General features: G+C 31.7%; 1 protein-coding gene across 2 annotated transcripts in view; it reads left to right on the top strand.

Annotated features, from left to right (window-relative positions):
* Positions 1-21,963, top strand: part of Gek (serine/threonine-protein kinase gek) — a 37,338-nt gene that overhangs the window by 3,699 nt on the left and 11,676 nt on the right. For both annotated transcript variants that reach the window (XM_083034975.1, XM_083034976.1), the window contains exons 8-25: positions 148-356; positions 1,774-1,988; positions 2,591-3,594; positions 4,711-4,949; positions 5,045-5,151; positions 12,379-12,542; positions 12,792-13,047; positions 14,015-14,301; positions 14,576-14,719; positions 14,905-15,040; positions 15,710-15,951; positions 16,072-16,252; positions 16,361-16,549; positions 17,775-17,960; positions 18,103-18,284; positions 18,503-18,601; positions 18,761-18,878; positions 18,999-19,156. In XM_083034975.1, the coding sequence (XP_082891101.1) occupies positions 148-356; positions 1,774-1,988; positions 2,591-3,594; positions 4,711-4,949; positions 5,045-5,151; positions 12,379-12,542; positions 12,792-13,047; positions 14,015-14,301; positions 14,576-14,719; positions 14,905-15,040; positions 15,710-15,951; positions 16,072-16,252; positions 16,361-16,549; positions 17,775-17,960; positions 18,103-18,284; positions 18,503-18,601; positions 18,761-18,878; positions 18,999-19,156 (4,116 nt within the window). The remainder of the gene's footprint in view (positions 1-147; positions 357-1,773; positions 1,989-2,590; positions 3,595-4,710; positions 4,950-5,044; positions 5,152-12,378; positions 12,543-12,791; positions 13,048-14,014; positions 14,302-14,575; positions 14,720-14,904; positions 15,041-15,709; positions 15,952-16,071; positions 16,253-16,360; positions 16,550-17,774; positions 17,961-18,102; positions 18,285-18,502; positions 18,602-18,760; positions 18,879-18,998; positions 19,157-21,963) is intronic.

Raw genomic sequence — 21,963 nt, forward strand, 5'->3', positions numbered from 1 at the left:
TATTAATTTGTCAAATATATAATATATTATTTATTAATTTATCAAATAAAGAAGATTTTAAGACAAGTATATATATATATATATATATATATATATATATTTTATACAATATAATTCTAAAATGTATATATATATTTTGAAACGCAGAAACATCCTTGGTTCAACGGAGTCGATTGGGATACACTGAGAGATAGTACTGCGCCGTACATTCCTGAAGTTTCGTCACCCAGTGATACGTCAAATTTCGACGTCGACGATACCGATGTTCGTACTTCCGATGCTGTTCCGCCAGCCGCCAATTCTGCTTTCTCCGCGCTTCATCTACCATTTGTTGGTTTTAGTTTTACACAAGGAAGGTGAGAAATAACGTTAAGAATTTAGGTGAGAAGGTGAGAAATATTTTTTTATTTTTTTTAAATTTTTTTTCTGCTATTTTTATACAATTTGCCCATCATAAATATTGATCCTCTATATGAAAATTTTATTGTATTTCCTTAGGATTACAATTATTGCTTACATATATTTAGTGCTATATACAGGGTGTCTTATTTTAAAAGATCCACACAAATATCTCTCGAACACATTTTAGAGAAAGATGTTTCAGAAAACAGTTATAGAATTTGAAGGGGGAAAGAAGTTGACGCTACTGACTTTTTCCTAAAGGCAATTTTCAAGATCATTTGAAGGACATTTGTTTTTTTTAACAGAATCAATTTTTTTTATAAATCGATTTCTTGCCATTTCGGACATAAAAAGTTATAAGGATAAGATTGCCAAAAAATGAATAGTTTACGAGATATTTGATACTTAATTTTGACATCATTCAACATAAACTATAAAATATCTCGTAAAATATTCATTTTCCGATGATCTTATTTCAATACTTTTATGCATAAAATAATGAGAGAAATCAATTGGTGCAAAGAAAACACAATTGTTTGTAAAAAAAAAAGTATATAGCTACTAGTTGCAAATTACATATTTTTCTTACAAACAACTATGTGTTTTTTTTACATCAATTAATTTCTCATTATTATGTGCATGAAAGTATTGAGATAAAATCGACGAAAATTGAATGTTTTGAGATATTTTATGGCTTATGTAAAATTATGTTAAACTAAAGTATAAAATATTTCATTAACTATTCTTTTTTTGACCATCTTACCCTTATAACTTTTTATAGTGAATATTATAGGAAATCGATTTATATAAAAAATTATAGTAGTTTCATTTAAAAAAAACAAATGACCTTGAAATAACTTTTAGGAAAAAGTCAATATAGCCCCAATTTCTTTTCCCCTTGAGATCCTATAACTTTTGTTTGAAACATTTTTCTTTAAAATGCATTGCTCAAGAAACATTTGTGTGGATCTTTTAAAATGGGACACCCTATATAATAAACAGACATATTGTCCATTATCTCTTTTCTCATTTTAACTCCTGTCTGATTTTCCGATACTATTCCCTTCCTTTCTACCTTGTTTCTTTTATTTAATATAGAGATTATAATTTAAAAGCATATTTTTTGGTTTCTTGCAAAACATTACAGTTTTTATTTAAAAATACTCTTGATAGTTCTTGATTGTTCAACAAAGTTCTAGTTCTCTTTGATTCATTGAACGAATTTGGTTGTTGTATCTATAAAGAATTGAGGAGATACGATAGTTAAATGTGACTATAATAACATATATTGTATATACATATTTGTAGATTAATAAAAATTGACATATTGGAAATTATAAATTCTCTTTCATCACTAGACTTTGTTTACAGTTGCATATCGGATCTGGGTTGTATTTCTGCTTCATCTCAGACGGATAAACGTGTACAGATACTCGAGGAAGAGAATGCACGATTGATACAGATTATCGACGATATGAAAAATCAATCGAGTATAAGTCACTCTTCGCCTGGTATCTCGCCTGACTCTAACAATGCAACTAGGAAGCTGCAGGACGAAATAAATATGCTTACGAAACGCAATTGTGGTGAAGTATTAATTTAACTAATATATAATAGTTGAGGCTCCTGGGTCCTCGCCGTATTAGATTGTGACGTCATAGATGAGAAAGCACAAAATTGTAAATTCTTAGATGTCATTTTTAAATGAAAAGATATTTCGATGAAACACTATTTCAGATGGCTTTAAAATACACTTTTAAAATACGAAAACTATTCTGTTCCCTTGACAGTCAATCAACAACCATAAAATGATCGTGATATCAGACTTTGCCACGCGGAATGACTGCGCATGTGCAAAGACCAGACTGATTGGGTCTCATATTACAGTCATTTTACAGCTGTTAATTGATTATAAAGGGAAAAGAATAGTTTTCGAGGTATTTTAAGAACGTGCTAAAGCCATCTAAAGTGCTATTTCATCGAAATATCTTTTTATTTCGAAATGGCTAATCTGAGAACTTTTAGCGTGTGTTTTCTCACCTCTGACGTCACAATTCCAACATGGTCGGCGAGGAGTCAGGAGCCTTAATATGATAAATAATTTATATCTAAATTACAATGATATTTTTCGTCGTGTCTTAAGTCGCAATTGTATTGACGTAAGATCTTTTCCTTCTCTATTATATAGAATTAGAATCTCAGTTGAAATCTATGGATGTTTCACGCGAATTACGAACTTTGGATAACGGCGATATGACGAAGTTTCGCGAACTGGAGAAGCTGGTTCGATGTCTACGCTCGGAGAAGGAAGATATTATAAAAGACAAGTTGGATGCGCAGGAGAAACTGAAGCTACAGGAGAAAGAGTTGAAGGACGCGCTTACGCAACGTAAACTCGCGATGGCGGAATACACCGAGGTCTCGGACAAGTTGTCCGAGCTAAGGCAGCAGAAGCAAAAGTTATCGAGGCAAGTCCGAGACAAGGAGGAGGAATTGGAGGTCGCGATGCAGAAGGTCGACACTTTGCGCCACGATATTCGAAAGGCCGAGAAGCTGCGAAGAGAATTGGAGAATAGGATCGACGAAGCGATGGCGGAGACCAGCAAAGAAAGGAAATTACGAGAACGCAGCGAGGAATATTGCAAGCAGATGCAAGAGGAGACGGAGAAGATAAGGCAACGTTCCCTTGGAAATGACGTGAGCGCGAATCATGCCTTGGCAACTCAGGAGATTAATAGGTTGAAGGCGGAAGTCGAGAAACTCGAAGTTCAGTACAACGAAAATCTGACTCAGCAACAGAGCAGGTTTAATCTCGAGCTTCGAAGTCTTCAAGAACAGTTACACGAAGCGGAAACCAGAAGAGAGCTGCTGGAGAGAGAGGTGCAACTTACGAAGGAGAAATTGGATGCCGCGAGATTGGAAAATATTACGGACAGCGAAGAAACTATAAGCGAGCTGAATAGACGTCACGAAAGGGAGAAGATTATGCTAGTCGAAGAGAATAAGAAGCTTGTATTGGAGCTCAGTGCTATTACCGATAGTGTTAATAGATTGCAAGGCGAAAGGAGACAATTGGAGGACGAATATGAAGAATTGAGAAATAAGAAGGAAGCTATAGCGCAATGGGAAGCTCAAATTACCGAAATTATACAATGGGTGTCGGATGAAAAGGATGCTCGTGGATACTTACAAGTTTGTATACATATAAAGGATGTTTCATTTTAATTATAGTCAAATATTGCCGAATATTTCAGCTGTAGCGAGAAAATATTATATATATATCTTGTATATAAAAGTATATTGAAGTAAGGTCATCGAAAAATGAATATTTTACGAGATATTTTATAGTTTATGTCACATTAAAGTACAAAATATCTTGTAAACTATTCACTTTTTGAACCATCTTAACCTTATAACTTTTTATAGTAAATTATCAAGGTCATTGAAAGGGGAGGAGGGGGTCACTTATGTTTTTTTAAATGGAACTAGTATAATTTTTTTAATTTAAATTGATTTCCCATAATATCCATTATAAAAAGTTATAAGTATAAGCATAAGATGGTCAAAAAGTGAATAGTTTGAGATATTTTATACTTTAATTTAACAATTTTACATAAACCATGAAATAATATCTCATAAAACATTCAATTTTCATCGATCTTACCTTAATACTTTTATGCACATACTGAGAGGAATTAATTGATGTAAAGAAAACACATAGTTGTGTGTGTTTGTAAGAAAAAGTATGTAATTTGCAACTATGGCAGCTATATACTTTTTTTTACAAACAATCATGTGTTTTCTTTGCACTAATTGATTCCTTTAATTATTTTAGCATAAAAGTATTGAGGTAAGATCATCAAAAATGAATATTATACGAGATATTTTATAATTTATGGAAAATTATGTCAAATTTAAGTATCAAATATTTCGTAAACTATTCATTTTTCCTACCCTTATAATTTTTTATGCCAAATATTGCGAGGAATCGATTTATATACAAAAAAAGGTTCCATAAAAAGAAATTAAGTTGACCTTCAGAATCTTCAGACTTAAAAAAATAATCTTATCAAAATTCAAGATTATCAATTTTTTTCTCTTTCGAAATCTTTTAACTTTTTTTGTGAAATATTTTCTCGTTACAACTATACTAATTAAAATTAACAACCCTGTGTATAACTTAATTATCTTCTTTAATATTCTTAATTAGTAACAAGTACAGAGTAATAAATATAGAGAAGAAAATAGAAGACGGACAAAGATTTTTGTTAGGCCGTTTACAAAAAAGGAAATTTGCTTCAATTTCAGGCTTTAGCCACAAAAATGACGGAAGAATTGGAATTCCTGAAACACTCGGGTGGAATAAGCGGTAGTGTCGGAAGTGGAACCACTCTGACCGATAAAAATTGGAGAAATCGCCGGTCGCAGAAGCTCGATAAAATGGAACTTTTGAACCTGCAGAGTTCTTTACAGAGCGAAATACAAGCGAAGCAAGCGATCTCGGAGGAACTCACTAAGACTCGATCGGATCTGATCGCCGCGCAAAAGTAAATTTAATTTTTTCCTTTGAAAACTTGCGTGTCAAATGACAATAACAAATTGGATATCTTTGTTTTATTTATTTATTTTTTCTTTTTTTCAGGGAACTGAAGGATCTGAAGCAGCGTTTGGATACCATGTCGCATGAATTGAAGCGAAAAGATATGCAAGTAAAAGAATTGCAAGCGCGTCTCGATACCGGAGATGGTTGTAAGTACATTTTTTCAATTGACAATAATGTAAAATGCAAGAAATGCACAAAACTTCATTTATTATATCGCTATGAGAATATTAGTATCTATACTTTTATTATTCAAGTTGCAGTCGTACGTGATGTGCACTTAATTTGTGGATGCGTTAATCTTTATTCGAGCATCGAACGTGTCTTAAATTCTGATTTTTTCCTCTAAAGATTACTTGCATACATATACATGCGCCACACACACATACAACAAAATATTATAGTGTAAATTACTAAAATTTAAGCAAGTCCTAGTAAATTCTAAAATATGCGTTTTGTAAACAAATTTTTAAATAAAAGTTTCTTCATTCCGAGGAAAAACATTCTGTAATTAGTACAGTTTTGGTTCAAGCTAAAGTATTTTCTAAATCTTACTTTTTATTATTATTATTATTACTATAAAATCATATGTTATATATGTTATGTTTTTTTATATTATTTAATTTATTCCATTGTACTGATTATATAAAATCATATTAAAGTCATTGAAAAGTGAATAATCTTCACAAGATATTATATTTTAGTCATTTATTTATCATTTATCGAAAAAAATTATGTGAAATATATATCTCTAGTAAATTAATAATTTTTAAAAATAATTTTACCTTAAAACTGTTTTATGTAGAATGACGAGGAGAATCTACTCATATAAGAAAAAAGATGGTTTTATTTTTAAAAAAATAAAATTACGAGAGCGCCATCTACAGTAAATCTTTTCAAAACCAAATAATTTTCATCTGAAATATTTTTTTATAAAATTTATGTTTTAGAATTTATTAAGGCTTGCGAATTTAGTGATTCATCTTGTGCGTGTTTATGTGTATATACAAGGTTTTTTAAATACCAATATTATTTTTTTGTATTAATTTTGCTAGCTTATAGCTGTATAAACTAAAAATATTCTCACTTCGATATTTATAAAAGATATTGTACACATATTAGAAGTTCTATTTTACAAATACTTGTATATATCCATAAACATTCTTTTTTATACACACATTTCACATTTTTTTTATACACATTTTTTTTGTTTAGGGTATTTTAATCTTACGGAGATCTCTATATAATTATATACTTGTATTTTCGGTGACGGCTTTGCATGCGTATCTTCGAGCCAATGTAGTTTTGTGGAAGTATAATCTGTCTAATAAGGAACTGACATAACTTTTAAATGATTTATTATAAAAAAATGAGAAAAAATTACATAAATTTTTAAAAATTGCCCAAGACGACATTGAAGACTAGAAGCCTTAAGCTAATTTTTGGTATCTTACAAGTTGGATTGAAGGATCTAGTCCTGGTTTTTGCTTCTTAAAACTATTTTTTGGCAGAATTGATGCCAATTGATGCTCTCTGGGAAATTTGATCATCTTTTTGACGTGCAAATTCTTCTAAATAAAGATAAAGTTTTAAATCCATGGTTCGAAAAGCAACCCTAAAAAAATATGCACTTTTTTATCGGATGTTTACGCTCTTATTAGACAGATTGTATTAAATAGTTGTTCATATGCAATATTATTTGTTTGTCAATTTATGATTATGCTCACACGCTCTAATGACATCTATTTTTAATTATAAAAAAACGAAGAAAGTGGTCCCCAAACGTTAAACGTCTATTGTAGGAAAGAATTTCCGAATTTTTGAATACTTTCTAATCTAAAAGTATTATATCTAAAAAGTATTGTTTAACAAGATTGAAAATACCATGAGTTTAGAGTATTAAAAGGGGATGATTTATTTTAATCTTAAGGCTCACCGCGGCCATATTGGATTGTGACGTCAGAGGCGAGAAAGCACACGCTGAAAATTCTTAGATGCCATTTTTTAATGAAAAGATATTTCGATTAAACAGCACTTCAGATGGCTTTAGCACACTCTTAAAAAACCCCGAAAACTATCCTTTTCCCTTTATAATCAATCAACATCTGTAAAATGATCGAGATATCAGACTTTGACATGCGGAATGACTGCGCATGTGCAAAAACCAGACGGACTGGGCTTCATAATATTACATTTTACAGCTGTTGATTGATTATAAAGGGGAAAGGATAGTTTTCGGGATTTTTTAAGAGTAAGCCATCTGAAGTGCTATTTCATCGAAATATTTTTTTATTTCGAAATGGCATCTAAGAAATTTTAGCGTGTGTTTTCTCGCTTCTGACGTCACGATTTCGACATGGTCGGCAAGGGGCCAGGAGCCTTAATAAGGTAAATACTTCGAAAATATGCAATTTTACAAAAAGATTTTCCGAATGAAAGTTCTAGAGAAGGAATGTATAATGGTGATCTTGGTTTGACCTTGTGATGTCTGCCCAAGGTCAGGTCAAGGTTAACCTAATTTTTTTTAAATATAAATCGATTCTTTGCAATATTCGGCATAAAAATAGTTATAAGAGTAGGATGGTCAAAAAATGAACAGTTTACGAGATATTTTATACTTTCATTTGACATAATTTTACATAAACTATGAAATATCTCATAAAATAGTAATTTTTCGATGATCTTACTTCAATACTTTTATGCACAAAATAATGAGGAGAATTATAATTGGTATAAAAAAAAGCACATGGTTGTTTTTAAGGAAAAAATATGTAGCTGCTAGTTGCAAATTACTCCACTTTTATTATCGTAATCCATAAAATCGGTATTAAATTGCGACAAATGTTACAAAGAATAATTTATTCGTGATGTTTTATTTTATATAATATATTTAGAGTGCGATATGTTTGAAGAGAAAAGTCTATACATTTCTTCTAAATTGCAAAAAAAAAAAAAATCAAATCTATTCGAAAAAATTTTCTAAAATTTTAATTCTCTCGTTCATATTTGATGATACGAATTAAAAAGAGATCGAATTATCTGGGATCTACGTAGCATAGTAATTCGATTCTCCAGTACGGTGTGCGAATTCTGATTTCTAGACTACAAAGTGCCTCTGTTTATTGGCGTAACGAGCTGCGTGTGGGGCCTCTTATTGCTCATCTTCAAACTATATTTGTGACAGCTGTCTCGTCTCCCAGCGATACCTCAAGAAAATCTACTCCAAACATCGTTAGCACCAAACCCCAACGTATCATCGTACATCAGCCGTCGTCACCCTTACCAGTTATGCGCGCCCCCCGCATCACGAATTGTCGCTTATTAACTAGATTCGTTCCAGTCAACACATTCATCAATCAGAATGCCACCGCCATCGTATCGCCACCCGGTAATTGATGTGGCAGCAAAAGAGAGCGATTTTGGATTTTGGATATTTTTTTTATTGCTAATTATACAGCGCAGGGCTATGCTGTGTATCTTTTTTATATATACAATATCCCAAGTAGCAAACTGACGTCATTAAATGTTAAAATGACGTCATTTTAATGACGTCAAAATGACGTACGCTTGTTACCTGGGATCTCTTATCTACAAGATGTTTAGGAAATACTTGGACAAACTTTTCACGTCGGAATAAAGAAGAAAGCTTATACATACAGGGTGTTCCATTTTAAAAGATCCACACAAATATCTCTCGAACAATGCAAGAAGAGAAAAATGTTTCAGACAAATATTATAAGATTTGAAGGGCGAAAGAAGTTGACGTTACTGACTTTTTCCTAAGAACAATTTTCAAGGTCATTTGAAGGACATTTATGTTTTTTTTAAATAGAATCACAATTTTTTTTATATAAATCGATTCCTCGCAATTTTGGGCATAAAAAGTTATAAGGATAAGATGGCCACAAAATGAAAAGTTTACGAGATATTTATTTATATTTAAATTTAACATAATTTTACTTGAACTATAAAATATTTCGTAAAATATTCATTTTCCTATGATTCTACCTCAATACTTTTATGTACATAATAATGAGAGGAATCAGTTGGTGCAAACAAAACAAATAATTGTTTGTAAAAAAAAAAGTATACAGTTGCTAGTTGCAAATTACAAATTACATACTTTTTCTTACAAACAACTATGTGTTTTCTTTACCCCAATTGATTCCTCTCATTATTATGTGCATAAAAGTATTGAGTTAAAATCGACGAAAATTGAATGTTTTATGAAATATTTCATGGTTTATGTAAAATTATGTTAAACTAAAGTATAAAATATCTCATAAACTATTCACTTTTTGACCTTATTCTTATCCTTGTAACTTTTTATAGTGAATATTATGGGAAATCGATTTATATAAAAAAAATTGAGGTAATTCTATTTTTAAAAAAACATAAATGGTCTTCAAATGACCTTGATAATTGATCTTTAAACAAAAGTCAATAGCCCCAACTTCTTTCTCCCTCGAAATCTTATAACTTTTGCCTAAAACATTTTTCTTTAAAATATAAGTTCGAGACATTTGTGTGGATCTTTTAAAACGGGACACCCTGTATATACAATATACATATATTCATAGTTAAAAATGAATGGTTGCGAAGTTATAATAAAGCAAAATTAATGTTAATGTTATTATTAAATGATCATACGAAAGCACTTAACTGTAAGAAATTATTATTTAATAATAACGTAACATAAACGCGTTTGTTTTATTATAACTTCATTTTTTATTATAATTTTTTTTTCTTTAGTCTGACATGAGAAATACGCCTTATTATTAGAAGTTTGTCCAAGTATTTCGTAAACATCTCGTATATCTGATTATATCTCGTATTTTTCTTCTCTAATAGAAAATTCTGAAAAAAGAACTCTTTGTGTCTATTTGTATCAGTTTCTCATCGTCGCTTTATCGGTCCGTTTTTTCCAGCCAACATAGCACTGTGCTATCTTTAACACCTATAATAATACAAAGTCGATTATTGTGTACGCCCAATGTTATTTCTGTTTAAGTTAGTGATAGTGTTGGGAGGTTTTGTAAACATTGTTCCTTAATGATATAATTAGTTTTAATTATCTCTCTCTATAATATATATTTGATTATTTTAATTAACTATTAATAGGCGTGTGCTGCATGAATAATATGCTTTGTATACTAATAGCTAAAACTTGTAATTTTCCTAAGCTATTTCTTTGTTAGTGTATATAATTACTGTAAAATGTAATAATCTATTACATTTTACAGCAATTATATTAATTGAAATGAAGCATGTTTAATATTTTTATGTATGCAGGGTGATTCAAAACAACCTGATGTCCTTGAAATGTCATATTTTTGAACGAATTCTGAGACGATTTTTCCTTTTGTAAAATTTTGTCCGAAGCTTAGTTTTTTAATTATAACAGGAAAAAGTTAGCGAATGACGAGTCCGATACAACGGGCAGGCAGGAACGGCGCAACGCGTCGCGAGATCAATGTGGCCCCACACTTCCCTAGACAGTCAATATTATTGATACAATATTTGATATTGATTTCTTGAAGCTTATTGAATTATTGCAGTTTCTAAACAATATTTTACAATATTATTCACCGTCTAGGGGGCTATAATGTAACGCTTGAGAATAAAATATTCAAACGCGTGTTTTACATTAAATGGCAAATAAACTGGAAATGGACGAATGAAGAATGAAGTAATAATCGTAATTTGATTAAATATTCTTATCTTTAAGATAAAATCGACGCATTTTTATTCCTTTTTATTTCTTTATCGTTCATCATATAAATAACAATTTTTAAAGTAATATTTGTTTGTAAATAAAAGTAGAAAGACTTAAATAATAAAGCCTAAAAAATATAAATTTTATGTAGCTTGTACGACTAAATTATTATGTTGTATGAAATAATCAAAGAGAGAGAGAGAGAGAGAGAGAGAGAGAGAGAGAGAGAGAGAGAGAGAGAGAGAGAGAGAGAGAGAGAGATCTCTAATCGCTTTTTATCATGGAATTTTTTGTCTTAATTTATGTAGAAGTTAATATTTTCAAGTGATAATAAAGTACTAAAATAGTAATATTTTTATTGTGAAATTGTGAAATGTCATTTGAAATTTAGAAACTGTTATTTATATGATGAACGATAAAGGAATAAAGGAATTAAAATGCGTCGATTTTATCTTAAAGATAAGAGTATTTAATCAAATTACGATTATTACTTCATTCTTCATTCGTCCATTTCCAGTTTATTTGCCATTTAATGTAAAACACGCGTTTGAATATTTTATTCTCAAGCGTTACATTATAGCCCCCTAGACGGTGAATAATATTGTAAAATATTGTTTAGAAACTGCAATAATTCAATAAGCTTCAAGAAATCAATATCAAATATTGTATCAATAATATTGACTGTCTAGGGAAGTGTGGGGCCACATTGATCTCGCGACGCGTTGCGCCGTTCCTGCCTGCCCGTTGTATCGGACTCGTCATTCGCTAACTTTTTCCTGTTATAATTAAAAAACTAAGCTTCGGACAAAATTTTGCAAAAGGAAAAATCGTCTCAGAATTCGTTCAAGAATATGACATTTCAAGGACATCAGGTTGTTTTGAATCACCCTGTATACTACTATTACTAAAAAAGTGGTATAGTTATATATACTACTAATAATAGTATTAAAGTATACTATTACTAATAGTATACTTATGTATAGGATTTATGCTATTAAAAATAGTAGTATAAAAATACTAAAAATAGTATTAAAAGTATTACATAAAAAGTACTAGTATACTACAGTACTATTTTTAAAATAATAGTCTTTATATTACTATTTTTAGTATTACTACATTTTAGTAATAGTATTATATTAATAGTATTATATAAGAAATTGTATATTACTATTTTTATTTTTTTATTTTATATTACTATTAAAAATAGTATAGTACACTAATAGTATACTACTATACTACTATTTTTATGCAATACTATTTACACTACTATTTTTAGTGGTACCTTTACACTATTATTTATTTTAAAAAACGGTATATTACTATTTTTTATGTAATACTATTTAAATATCTGATTAAAATGCCAGGAAATTACTACTTTTATTCTCTTTTTAGCAAAGAAGCATGTATATATAAATTGTATAAATATTGTGCTAAATAGAATTTTATCATGTTTCCAGGCAAGATGTTACATATAAACATTTAATATTAGATGCCGAATTGTTTAATACTAGGATGTAACAGTGTTATTTCTCTTAAATCTGTTTTCGCAAATGTTTTACAAGTTTTTACAAATATTTGTAATTATGTAAAATTGTAAACGTTCGTATCACTATATTAATTAATATGTTATTTATTCGATCTTTGTCTTTTTTTATCTCAGTTCTAGAACGTCCTACATCACAGATGTCATATCTCGAACACTTTCTTAAAGAGACGACAAGTACTACGCGTCATGGAAGTGTCGACAGTGTTGAAGGTGACATTGAGGACAATCGTGCACCCAGTATTACAAGCAGCAAAAGTAATTTGTCTGAACTTAGCATTGTAAGTATCTTAACGTATATTTGAAGAATTAAAAAAGAGATTACAAATAAGTCAATTAATAATCATAATCGCATCATTGAAAATGAGAAGCTTTTGTCTCAAACATTTTTCTTCTGAAAGTTCCTTCATTGACCTTCAAATGACCTTGAAGAAAAAATGAAAATAAAATTGCTCTTGATACATAATCCAACAACAAGAAGGAGGTGACAATCTATCTGAATTCATATGTAATTTAATCTTCTTTTCTAGGATCCAACATCGCCATTATCTCATGAACTTTTGAATAAGACTCCATCCACTCACGGTCAAACCAATCTGCAACCAAAGCCTAAATCACACCAATTTCTCGTACGGACATTCTCAGCACCCACGAAGTGTAATCATTGTACATCCTTAATGGTTGGATTAACCAGGCAAGGAGTTGTATGCGAAGTGTGTGGCTTTGCATGCCATATGCCTTGTTGCGACAAAGTACCACCAATGTGTCCTGTACCCCATGATCAAAGTAAGTAATATTATATAATAGCTTGTGCAAATTATGATTGAAATTGAAGTTCTTTAAGATATACAGGGTGTTCTATTTTAAAGTTTACAGTGTTATATCTCGCAAATTAATGATTTTATTGAAAAATGGTTCAAACAAAAGTTGTATGGCTTCAAGGGGGACATAAGATAGTGGCAAAGATTTGACCTTGAAGTCGTTTGAAGGTCACGTGAAGGTCACCTTCAATTTTTTAAATGGAACCTACATATTCTTGTAGCTTATCTCGAGAGCTTTCCAAAACACTATAATAAAGTATTTTTCTCTTAAGTACTTTTTGAGTTATAAGGCTTGAAGTTAACAATTTTTTGACATAAAAAGTAAAATATCTTGTAAAATGTTCAGTTTTCGGTAATTTTACCTTAATACTTTTATGCACGAAATAATGAGACCAATCAATTATAGTATTTTGGAAAGCTCTCGAGATAAGCTACAACAGGAAAACGCAACTAGATTTTTTGGCGGGCCAAATATAAAATTTGAAATTATACCGCGGGCCGCAACAGCTAAATTTCGGTCACAATATCGCATCGCTGATAAAGGTAAAAAACAATTCGGCGTTTATGCGCTCATAATTCAGTTTATTTTTCATTTTTTCTGTGGAACAAGCTTGGATGTCCCGGGCCGGATTGGAAAGCCTTGCGGGCCGGATTCATGTGACCTTCAAACGACTATCCAAAGTCACATCAATGGAAACGTTTTTCCATATCTTTCATATTTTTTGAGATATTTGTCTGGCTCATTTAAAATGGGACGCCCTGCATATCTTGGGGAAAATTGCATTTACATTAATTCATTTTTTTTTCCTTAAGCTGCATTCTTAAAAAATTTGTTACATTCAAGATATGTTATTTAAATATGTCGCCTCTATTTTTTTTTACGATGTTGCAGTTCCTTATTACATAGTCTTTATTTCACGTATCTGTTTCAGCTAAACGACCATTGGGAATCGATCCTACAAGAGGGATAGGTACAGCGTATGAAGGATATGTTAAAGTGCCAAAAATGGGTGGTGTCAAGAAAGGTTGGGTGCGTCAATTCGTCGTAGTTTGCGACTTTAAATTATTTCTCTACGATATTTCACCGGATCGCAATGCTTTGCCATCTGTATATGTTTCACAAGTATTGGATATGCGAGACGAAGAGTTCAGCGTGAGCTCGGTTCGTGATTCTGACGTAATACATGCTACGAAGAAGGATATCCCGTGTATATTTAGGGTAAAATATTCCATGATATTTTAATTGTAATTAAAATACAATAGATTGTTATTTTTATCTGATTTTTCAAGACCATCAGTCTGCAGATATTTTGCATTAATCTAATCTCTTAATATTACTCAACTATGATAATTTGAAGTCTGTTGCCTCCATTTTACACGATAATTGTTTTCAATTTACAATTAGATATAATTGGATAGGTTTTTGTATTGTATTTTTTATTTGACACTATATTATATTTTAGTTGAAATAAATAATTTTTATTTTGATTTAGATAACGACGTCGCTGTTGGAGCCTCCTGGATTGAGAAATCATACATTAATGTTGGCAGATACAGAGAGCGAGAAGACAAAATGGGTAGTAGCTTTAAGCGAGCTTCATAGGATTTTAAAGAGGAATAATCTTCCAAACACAACGGTATATTTATATAATTACATATGTAATTGAGAATTTAAATAGCAAAAGAATTCTGCTATCTACTTTTTATTTCTTATTTCTTTCTCTCTTCTTTAATCTTCAAATATTTGTCATTATCGAGAGAATTTTTTTATATCATATTTTTTTGCAAATATATTAATCAATATTCTTCTTTTTTATCGTAGATTTTTAGAGCAAAAGAACTATTGGACAATACCTTGGCATTCATTAAAAATGTGATGTCAGGAGCAATTATTGATCCGGATCGTCTAGTCATTGGTACAGAAGAAGGTCTCTTCTGTTTAGATTTAGATCGTAATGGTAAGTTATGCGAGATATTTTGCATCTCACAGACTTTTACTATGAAAAAATTATAATTTTAGGATATTCATCAACGATTTCCAATCATTATATTTTTGAAGTTTATAAATACATAGTAATTCATAAGGCTCCTGGATCCTCACCGCGGTCATGTTAGATTGTGACGTCAGAGGCGAGAAAGCACACAGCTGAAAATTCTTAGATACCATTTTTAAATGAAAAGATATTTCGATGAAACACTACTTCAAATGGCTTTAGCACACTTTTAAAATACTTCGAAAACTATTCTTTTTCCTTGACAGTCAATCAACAACCGTAAAATGATTGTGATATCAGACTTTGTCATGCGGAATGACTGCGCATGCGCAAAGACCAGACGAACTGGGCCTCATATTACAGTCATTTAGCTGTTGATTGATTATAAAGGGAGAAGGATAATTTTCGAGGTATTTTAAGAGTGTGTTAAAGCCATCTGAAATGCTGTTTTATCGAAATATCTTTTTACTTCGAAATGGTATCTAAGAATTTTTAGCATGTGTTTTCTCGCCTCTGACGTCACAATTCTAACATGGTCAGCGAGGAGCCAGGAGCCTTAAGTAGCACACAGTATAAGCAATTGTATTTTTATAATGTAAAATTAAGTGCAAATATTATGTGACACATTTGCAGAAATTGCAAGAGTCGGAGAAGGAAAGAAAATATATCTCCTCGAGTATGTTACTGAAGAACAATTGATTGTTGTATTAAGCGGAAAGCAACGTCATGTACGGCTGGTTCCAGTACGTGCCTTGGATGGAGACGAAGTCGAATGGATTAAAGTCGCGGAGACTAAAGGATGCATTACGTTAACAACCGGAGTGGTGCGTCGTAATCCGCTTAATTATTGCTTATGCGTTGCAATAAAGAAGCAGGTAAGAGAAGCAGTTGTGTAATATTTTTATCAATTATGTAATATAAATTAAGTTAGTAGCTAGATAAGTAACAATTATGTAACAATAAATATATTATATAATTAATTATTCCTGTTGTAGAATGCGTCTCAAATCATCATCTACGAAATAACGCGTACAAAGACAAGACATAAACGTATACGCGAATTAATGTTACCGTGTCATGCGCAAACCCTGCAAGTTCTTTCCGAAGGCCGCTTGTGCGTTGGCTATCCATCTGGCTTTTCTATCTACAGCATTTTAGGAGATCATCATCCTATTTGTAAGTAGCGTATAAGACAAAAGTTTTTTTTTTTCTTATTAAATCCATTCTTATTTCATACCTGCTTGTATAATATTATTTTCATCCAATTCTTGTACTTCTTTCCAGCTTTGATCCACGCTGAGAATACGCTCTTAGGTTTTCTTACCTACAGCGCCGTAGATGCGTTACGTTGCATCGAATTAGCACGCGGTGAGTTCTTATTAGTCTTCCATACGTTAGCGGTATATGTCGACAGTCAGGGAAGAAAGAGTCGAGACCGAGAGATAATGTATCCTGCAGTTCCTACAGCAGTTAGTAAGTATCTACTATGATCAATAATACCTATATAATATCAATATTATATATACTAGGGTGTCCCAATTTAAATGAGCCAAATATCTAAAAAAAAATGAAAGATATGTAAAAACGTTTCAGACAAAAGTTTTGTTCGAAGAGGGACATAAGATGGTGCCATTGATTGACCTTGGATAATCACATGAAGGTCACTTCCAATTTCTTAAATGGAAACCTTAATTTTTTAAATATTCTTGTAGCTTATCTCGAGAGCTTTTCAAAACACTATAATAAAGTTTTTTCCGTTAAGTATTTTTCGAGTTATGAGGGTTGAAAGATACAATATTTTTGACATAAAATACAAAATATCTTGTAAAACATTTAGTTTTCGGTAATTTTACTTTAATACTTTTATGCATAAAATAATTAGACAAATCAATTGGTATAAAAAAAACGCATAATTGTTTTTAAGAAAAAATGTGTTGCAAATTGTATACGTTTTCTTAAAAATAACTATGCGATTTCTTTACACCAATTGATTTGTCTAATTATTTTATGCATAAAAGCATTAAAGTAAGATTAACGAAAGCTAAATATTTTACAAGATATTTTGTATTTTATGTCAAAAGAAATATTATAAATTTCAAGCATTATATAGTTCGAAAAGTACTGAATAAAAAAATACTTTATTATAGTGTTTTGAAAAGCTCTCGAGATAAGCTACAAGAATATGCATTGAAAAATAGGGGTTTCCATTTAAGAAATTGAAAGTGACTTCAAACGACTATCCAAGGTCATATCAATGACGCCATCTTATGTTCCCCTTCGAACCAAACAACTTTTGTCTGAAATGTTTTTGTTTTCCTTTCATATTTTTTCAGATATTTGCCTGGCTCATTTAAAATGATACCCTGTATAATAACTATACAGGGTGATTCATTTTAATCTTAACAGGCAAATATCTCGAAAAATATGGGAGATACGAAAAAATGTTTCATACAAAAGTTGTAGGATTTCGAGGGGGACATCTGATGGTGATCTTGATTTTGACCTTGAGGTCAAATCCTACAACTTTTGTATGAAACATTTTTTCGTATTTTTCCGAGATATTTGCCTGTTAAGATTAAAATGAATCACCCTGTATAATCATATTAATTGTATATATTGAATTAAAAATTTAAATGTCGAAGAATAAGTGAGCTCTCTCGTCATTTTTTGTTGAATTAATTTTTCTCACGAATTTCAGGCTATTGCGAAGGATATTTATTAGTGTATAGCGAGACTCATATCGATTTATTTGACTGTACATCCGGAGACTGGTTACAGACGCTTAATGTGAAACGAGCCCGGCCATTAAATATTTCGGGCTCTCTTACGTCTTGCGTAATAAATGACATGCCGTATGTTATTTATCTTAGCAATTTACGTCAACGTAAGTATATATTTTGTACCTAAAACATATACACAAAATTTTGCTGTTTATGTATCATTTAATTTTTATTTATTTTACATATTTTTAATTATTAGATTGATCGATTATTGTTTAACAATATTATACTGTTGTGTTTTGCTAGGAGACCTATTAAATTTGACACCATTAGACACGAGTGGTAGACAAATGACAAGACCACGACGACGATTTTCATTGAGAGAAGGCAATAGAACCGTTCGCCCTACGGACAGACGTTCGAAGATGATTTCTGCACCCACAAATTTCAATCATATCAGCCATATGGGTCCAGGAAATGGGATACAGGTGGATAAAAGTTTAAAAAATTCTCTAATCATGCTGCTATCATTCTATATGTTATACAATATGATTACTAGGCTATTTTGGTCGCTTTGTGTTGATATTTATCAATCTTACTCTCATGTGTTTATATGTAAATATACAGAGTGTTTATTTTACTTAATATAGTCGAATATTGCTGACACTAGGTATATATAATTTCATGTATATTTTTTAAATTACAGATACAGCGTTTATTAGATTTACCCACGACATTAGAAACTGCTGATCAACAACATACGAGCCATCATAGTAGTTCTCATCTTCACAGTAGTCAGCAGAGAGTAAGTAATATGAAAATTGTTATGCTTATTCAATAAATAAGGGGGATAACAATTCTTTTATTTTAATTTTTCTCACATTTTAACATTAAAGCTAAAATATAGAAACATATATATGTATATATATATATCGAGCTTTTTTCCATTCGATTTTTTTTGCAGCTATACGACTCTACGCTTCAAACACCAAACAAACCACTGCCTCCTAGGCATCCCCCTTCCGATGCACGTCGCCTAAGCTCGCATATGTCGAGAAATTCTGGGTATTCGCCGCACAATGGTAAATTTATACAAAGTATTGTATTTTTGCTTGTATTTTTGTGTATTCATACAAAGCATGTGTGTGTTTGTGTAGAGAACATATTTTTCATTTTTATTAAATTTAATCAAATTTACATAGGTTCGACAACATCACGCAGAGGTCCCGCACCACCAAGGCCGACTGCCACACCACCTTCTTTGCCGCGTACTCCAGTGGATCAGATTGATTCCGAATCGATACATTTGCGTTCGCATACTCCACTATCTCTTGGCAGTATCGCATCGTTACATAACAAGGTATGTTAATCTTTTTGTTTTTTAAAATTATTTAATAAGTTGCCAGTCAATTATGTTACAAGACAAAGAACAATTCTATTCTATTGAATTCATCACACACAAACATACATGTCATCGACATTTAAAATAGATTGTGTTTTATATATGTATACACAGGGTGTTTCTGAATAAGTGCGAAAAACTGTAGGAAATGATTCTTTGTCGAAAATCAAGAGAGGTTTTTCATATAAATATACAGGGTGTCCGGTAATAGTCGCATCAACCGTCGTGTGCAGGTAGAGCTAGTTAAACCGAGTAGAAAAGTCCTCTACCATTTTGCGATATTCTCAATAATAAGAGAGATATTAATTAATAAAGATCGGCCAATTCGCGTGACGACGGCGAGAAGAGACAGCCCAGTTTTATGTCGTTACTAAGCATGCGGCGAAAAGAAACAGTATAATGTTACACGGTTGCTAAGCGCGCGATGAAGCGGGGAGGAGCGCTTTACAAAAGACAGTAACTCCATACGAGTAGCGCTAACTCTGGACCCCCGAGTGGGCTGTCTCTTCTCGCCGCACGCTTATCATCGCGCGAATTGGCTGATTTTCTTTAATTTATTTCTCTCTTATTATTGAGAATATCGCAAAATGGTAGAGGACTTTTCTACTCGGTTTAACTAGCTCTACCTGCACACGACGGTTGATGCGACTATTACCGGACACCCTGTATATTCTTCCCTATATCTCCTTAAAGAGTACACTTCTTCAAAGGAGAAGGTGAAAATTAGGTTTTTAATTTTTTTTCTCAAATTTTTTGGACAAGTTAAAAAAATATAATTTGTTGGATTTTTTCCACTAATAAAAAAAATATTTATTATTTTTTTACTCTTCCCGTATCGTTAATAAGGGGAAACTAACAACCTCTGTTCAATTTTTTATTATAACTTTAATCGACCGGAATGTGATCTAAAAATATGCGTTAGAAAGTTTGATTCTTTTAGAAAATTTTATTTCTTTTATTTTTTTGTGAAACCAATAGTTTTCAAGAAAAACAAGTAAAAACTTAATTTTCACCTTCCTCTTTGAAGAAGTGTAACTTCTCAGGAAGGGATATCGGAGTATTTATGTTTATATGAAAAACCCCCAAACGCCAAATATTAGGAGAAATCGATTTATGTAAGAAAATTATAGTGGTTCCGTTTAAAAAAGTAATAGTGATCTTGAAATCTCAAAAATGCCTCCACCTAAAATAAGACTGCTTATGATAAGATGTCTCCTTCGAAATCCTACAATTTTTGTATGAAACATTTTCCGATGAAATCTTTGGTTTTCGAAAAATAGCAATGCATTATTTAAAATGGGACACCCTGTATATATATAAGAATAAAATATTGAGGTGCACAAAAAAAAAGAAGAAACTAGTTGAGAGAGACAAATAAAAAACCAAATGCAGAAAGAGTGTGGCTCTAATAAATCTTTGAAAATGTTCCAAAGAAGAAAATTTAATAGAATAAATTTAGCAGAAAATTTAATAGTACAAACGATATCAAGTAATTAAAATAAATATCGAATCGAGATTTATTTATTTTAATAAACTCCCTTGAACTTTTCTAAAGAAGCGTAGGTAAAAAAATATTAAAGCAAAATTGCTGAAGGGAGGTTTGTTTTTAAATCTCAAATATTTTTATTTAATATGGCTTATTTTTGACTATATCATTTATCATTTTGACTATCGACATTTCTGTAAGAATGCTATAATGGATTTTTTTTGGATTTATATTTTAATGTTTTTTTTATCTCTTGACTTTCCTGAAAGGATCTTTATTTGTTCCTTTAAATGAAGTCTCATGTATTATTAAGGTCTAGACACAGGAACGTTTATTTATAATAATTGTTGACACTTGTGATTGTGTATTCTACATTATAACTTCATTTTCAAATTCAGATTTAAGTTAGCTACGAAAATTTTTCTTTTATGTGACAGGAGCAAAAAGTTTACACTAACTACATTCTACTAAATATAAAATAAGATGAGACACTAATTAACTTTCCAGAATGCGTGATTAGCGTCTTGCTGAGGATAGCTACAGACGCAACTCGGGTCTAGCATGATAGAGGCTACTGTTCAGGGCGTCCTAGTTAGCTCTAAACCTAAAAATAAAAACAATGCTCTCGCGATTAAACTTGTTGTGGAGTTTAGCGAACCATCGGACTCATCGGTGTGGTGAAGAAATCATATTCCTGTTTTGGCACTGGGCTAAATCTTTACAGCTCCCATGCTGCCAGATTATCTTCAATGTTGATGAGAGCGAAAGATACAGTCAGTGTGTCAAGAGGACTTTGTATTGTAAAGGAGATTTTAGAAGAGAGAACACTTCATAAGGCGGAGGCAGGTTCAGCAGACGACGAAGAGAGAGAATCCACAAGACGAGGACGATGGGCGCTCAACAGGAGGGCAGGACCAAAGGACGTGATCAATGTCCTGACAAGATGCACCACAGCCACAACGAGGGGAGTCCACAATACCATATCTTTGTAGGCTGAAATTCAAATTGTAATGATTAGAGCGGATACGACAAATTGTAGTAATTTCAAATCGATCGAGACCGAGCTCGCCAAACCAGGGGCGAGAGGAGAACTTCGGATACAAGTCAAAGTGCCTACCCCAGCTCCCGGCCCGGGCAAGCAAGGATCTCTCAATTCTGTTAATGCATTTTTCTCTAATAATTGTGTATAATCAGAGTGCGGAGGGAGATAATCGGAAAGTTCGCCACAACGGGCAGCCTCCCTAGCGTGAAAGTCCGCTGTCTCATTTCCCAGGATGCC

The sequence above is a fragment of the Prenolepis imparis genome, unplaced genomic scaffold (genome assembly GCF_030444845.1).
Source record: "Prenolepis imparis isolate NDT839.2.m4 unplaced genomic scaffold, iyPreImpa1.0 SCAF_3, whole genome shotgun sequence".
In the NCBI taxonomy this organism is placed as follows: Eukaryota; Metazoa; Arthropoda; class Insecta; order Hymenoptera; family Formicidae; genus Prenolepis; species Prenolepis imparis.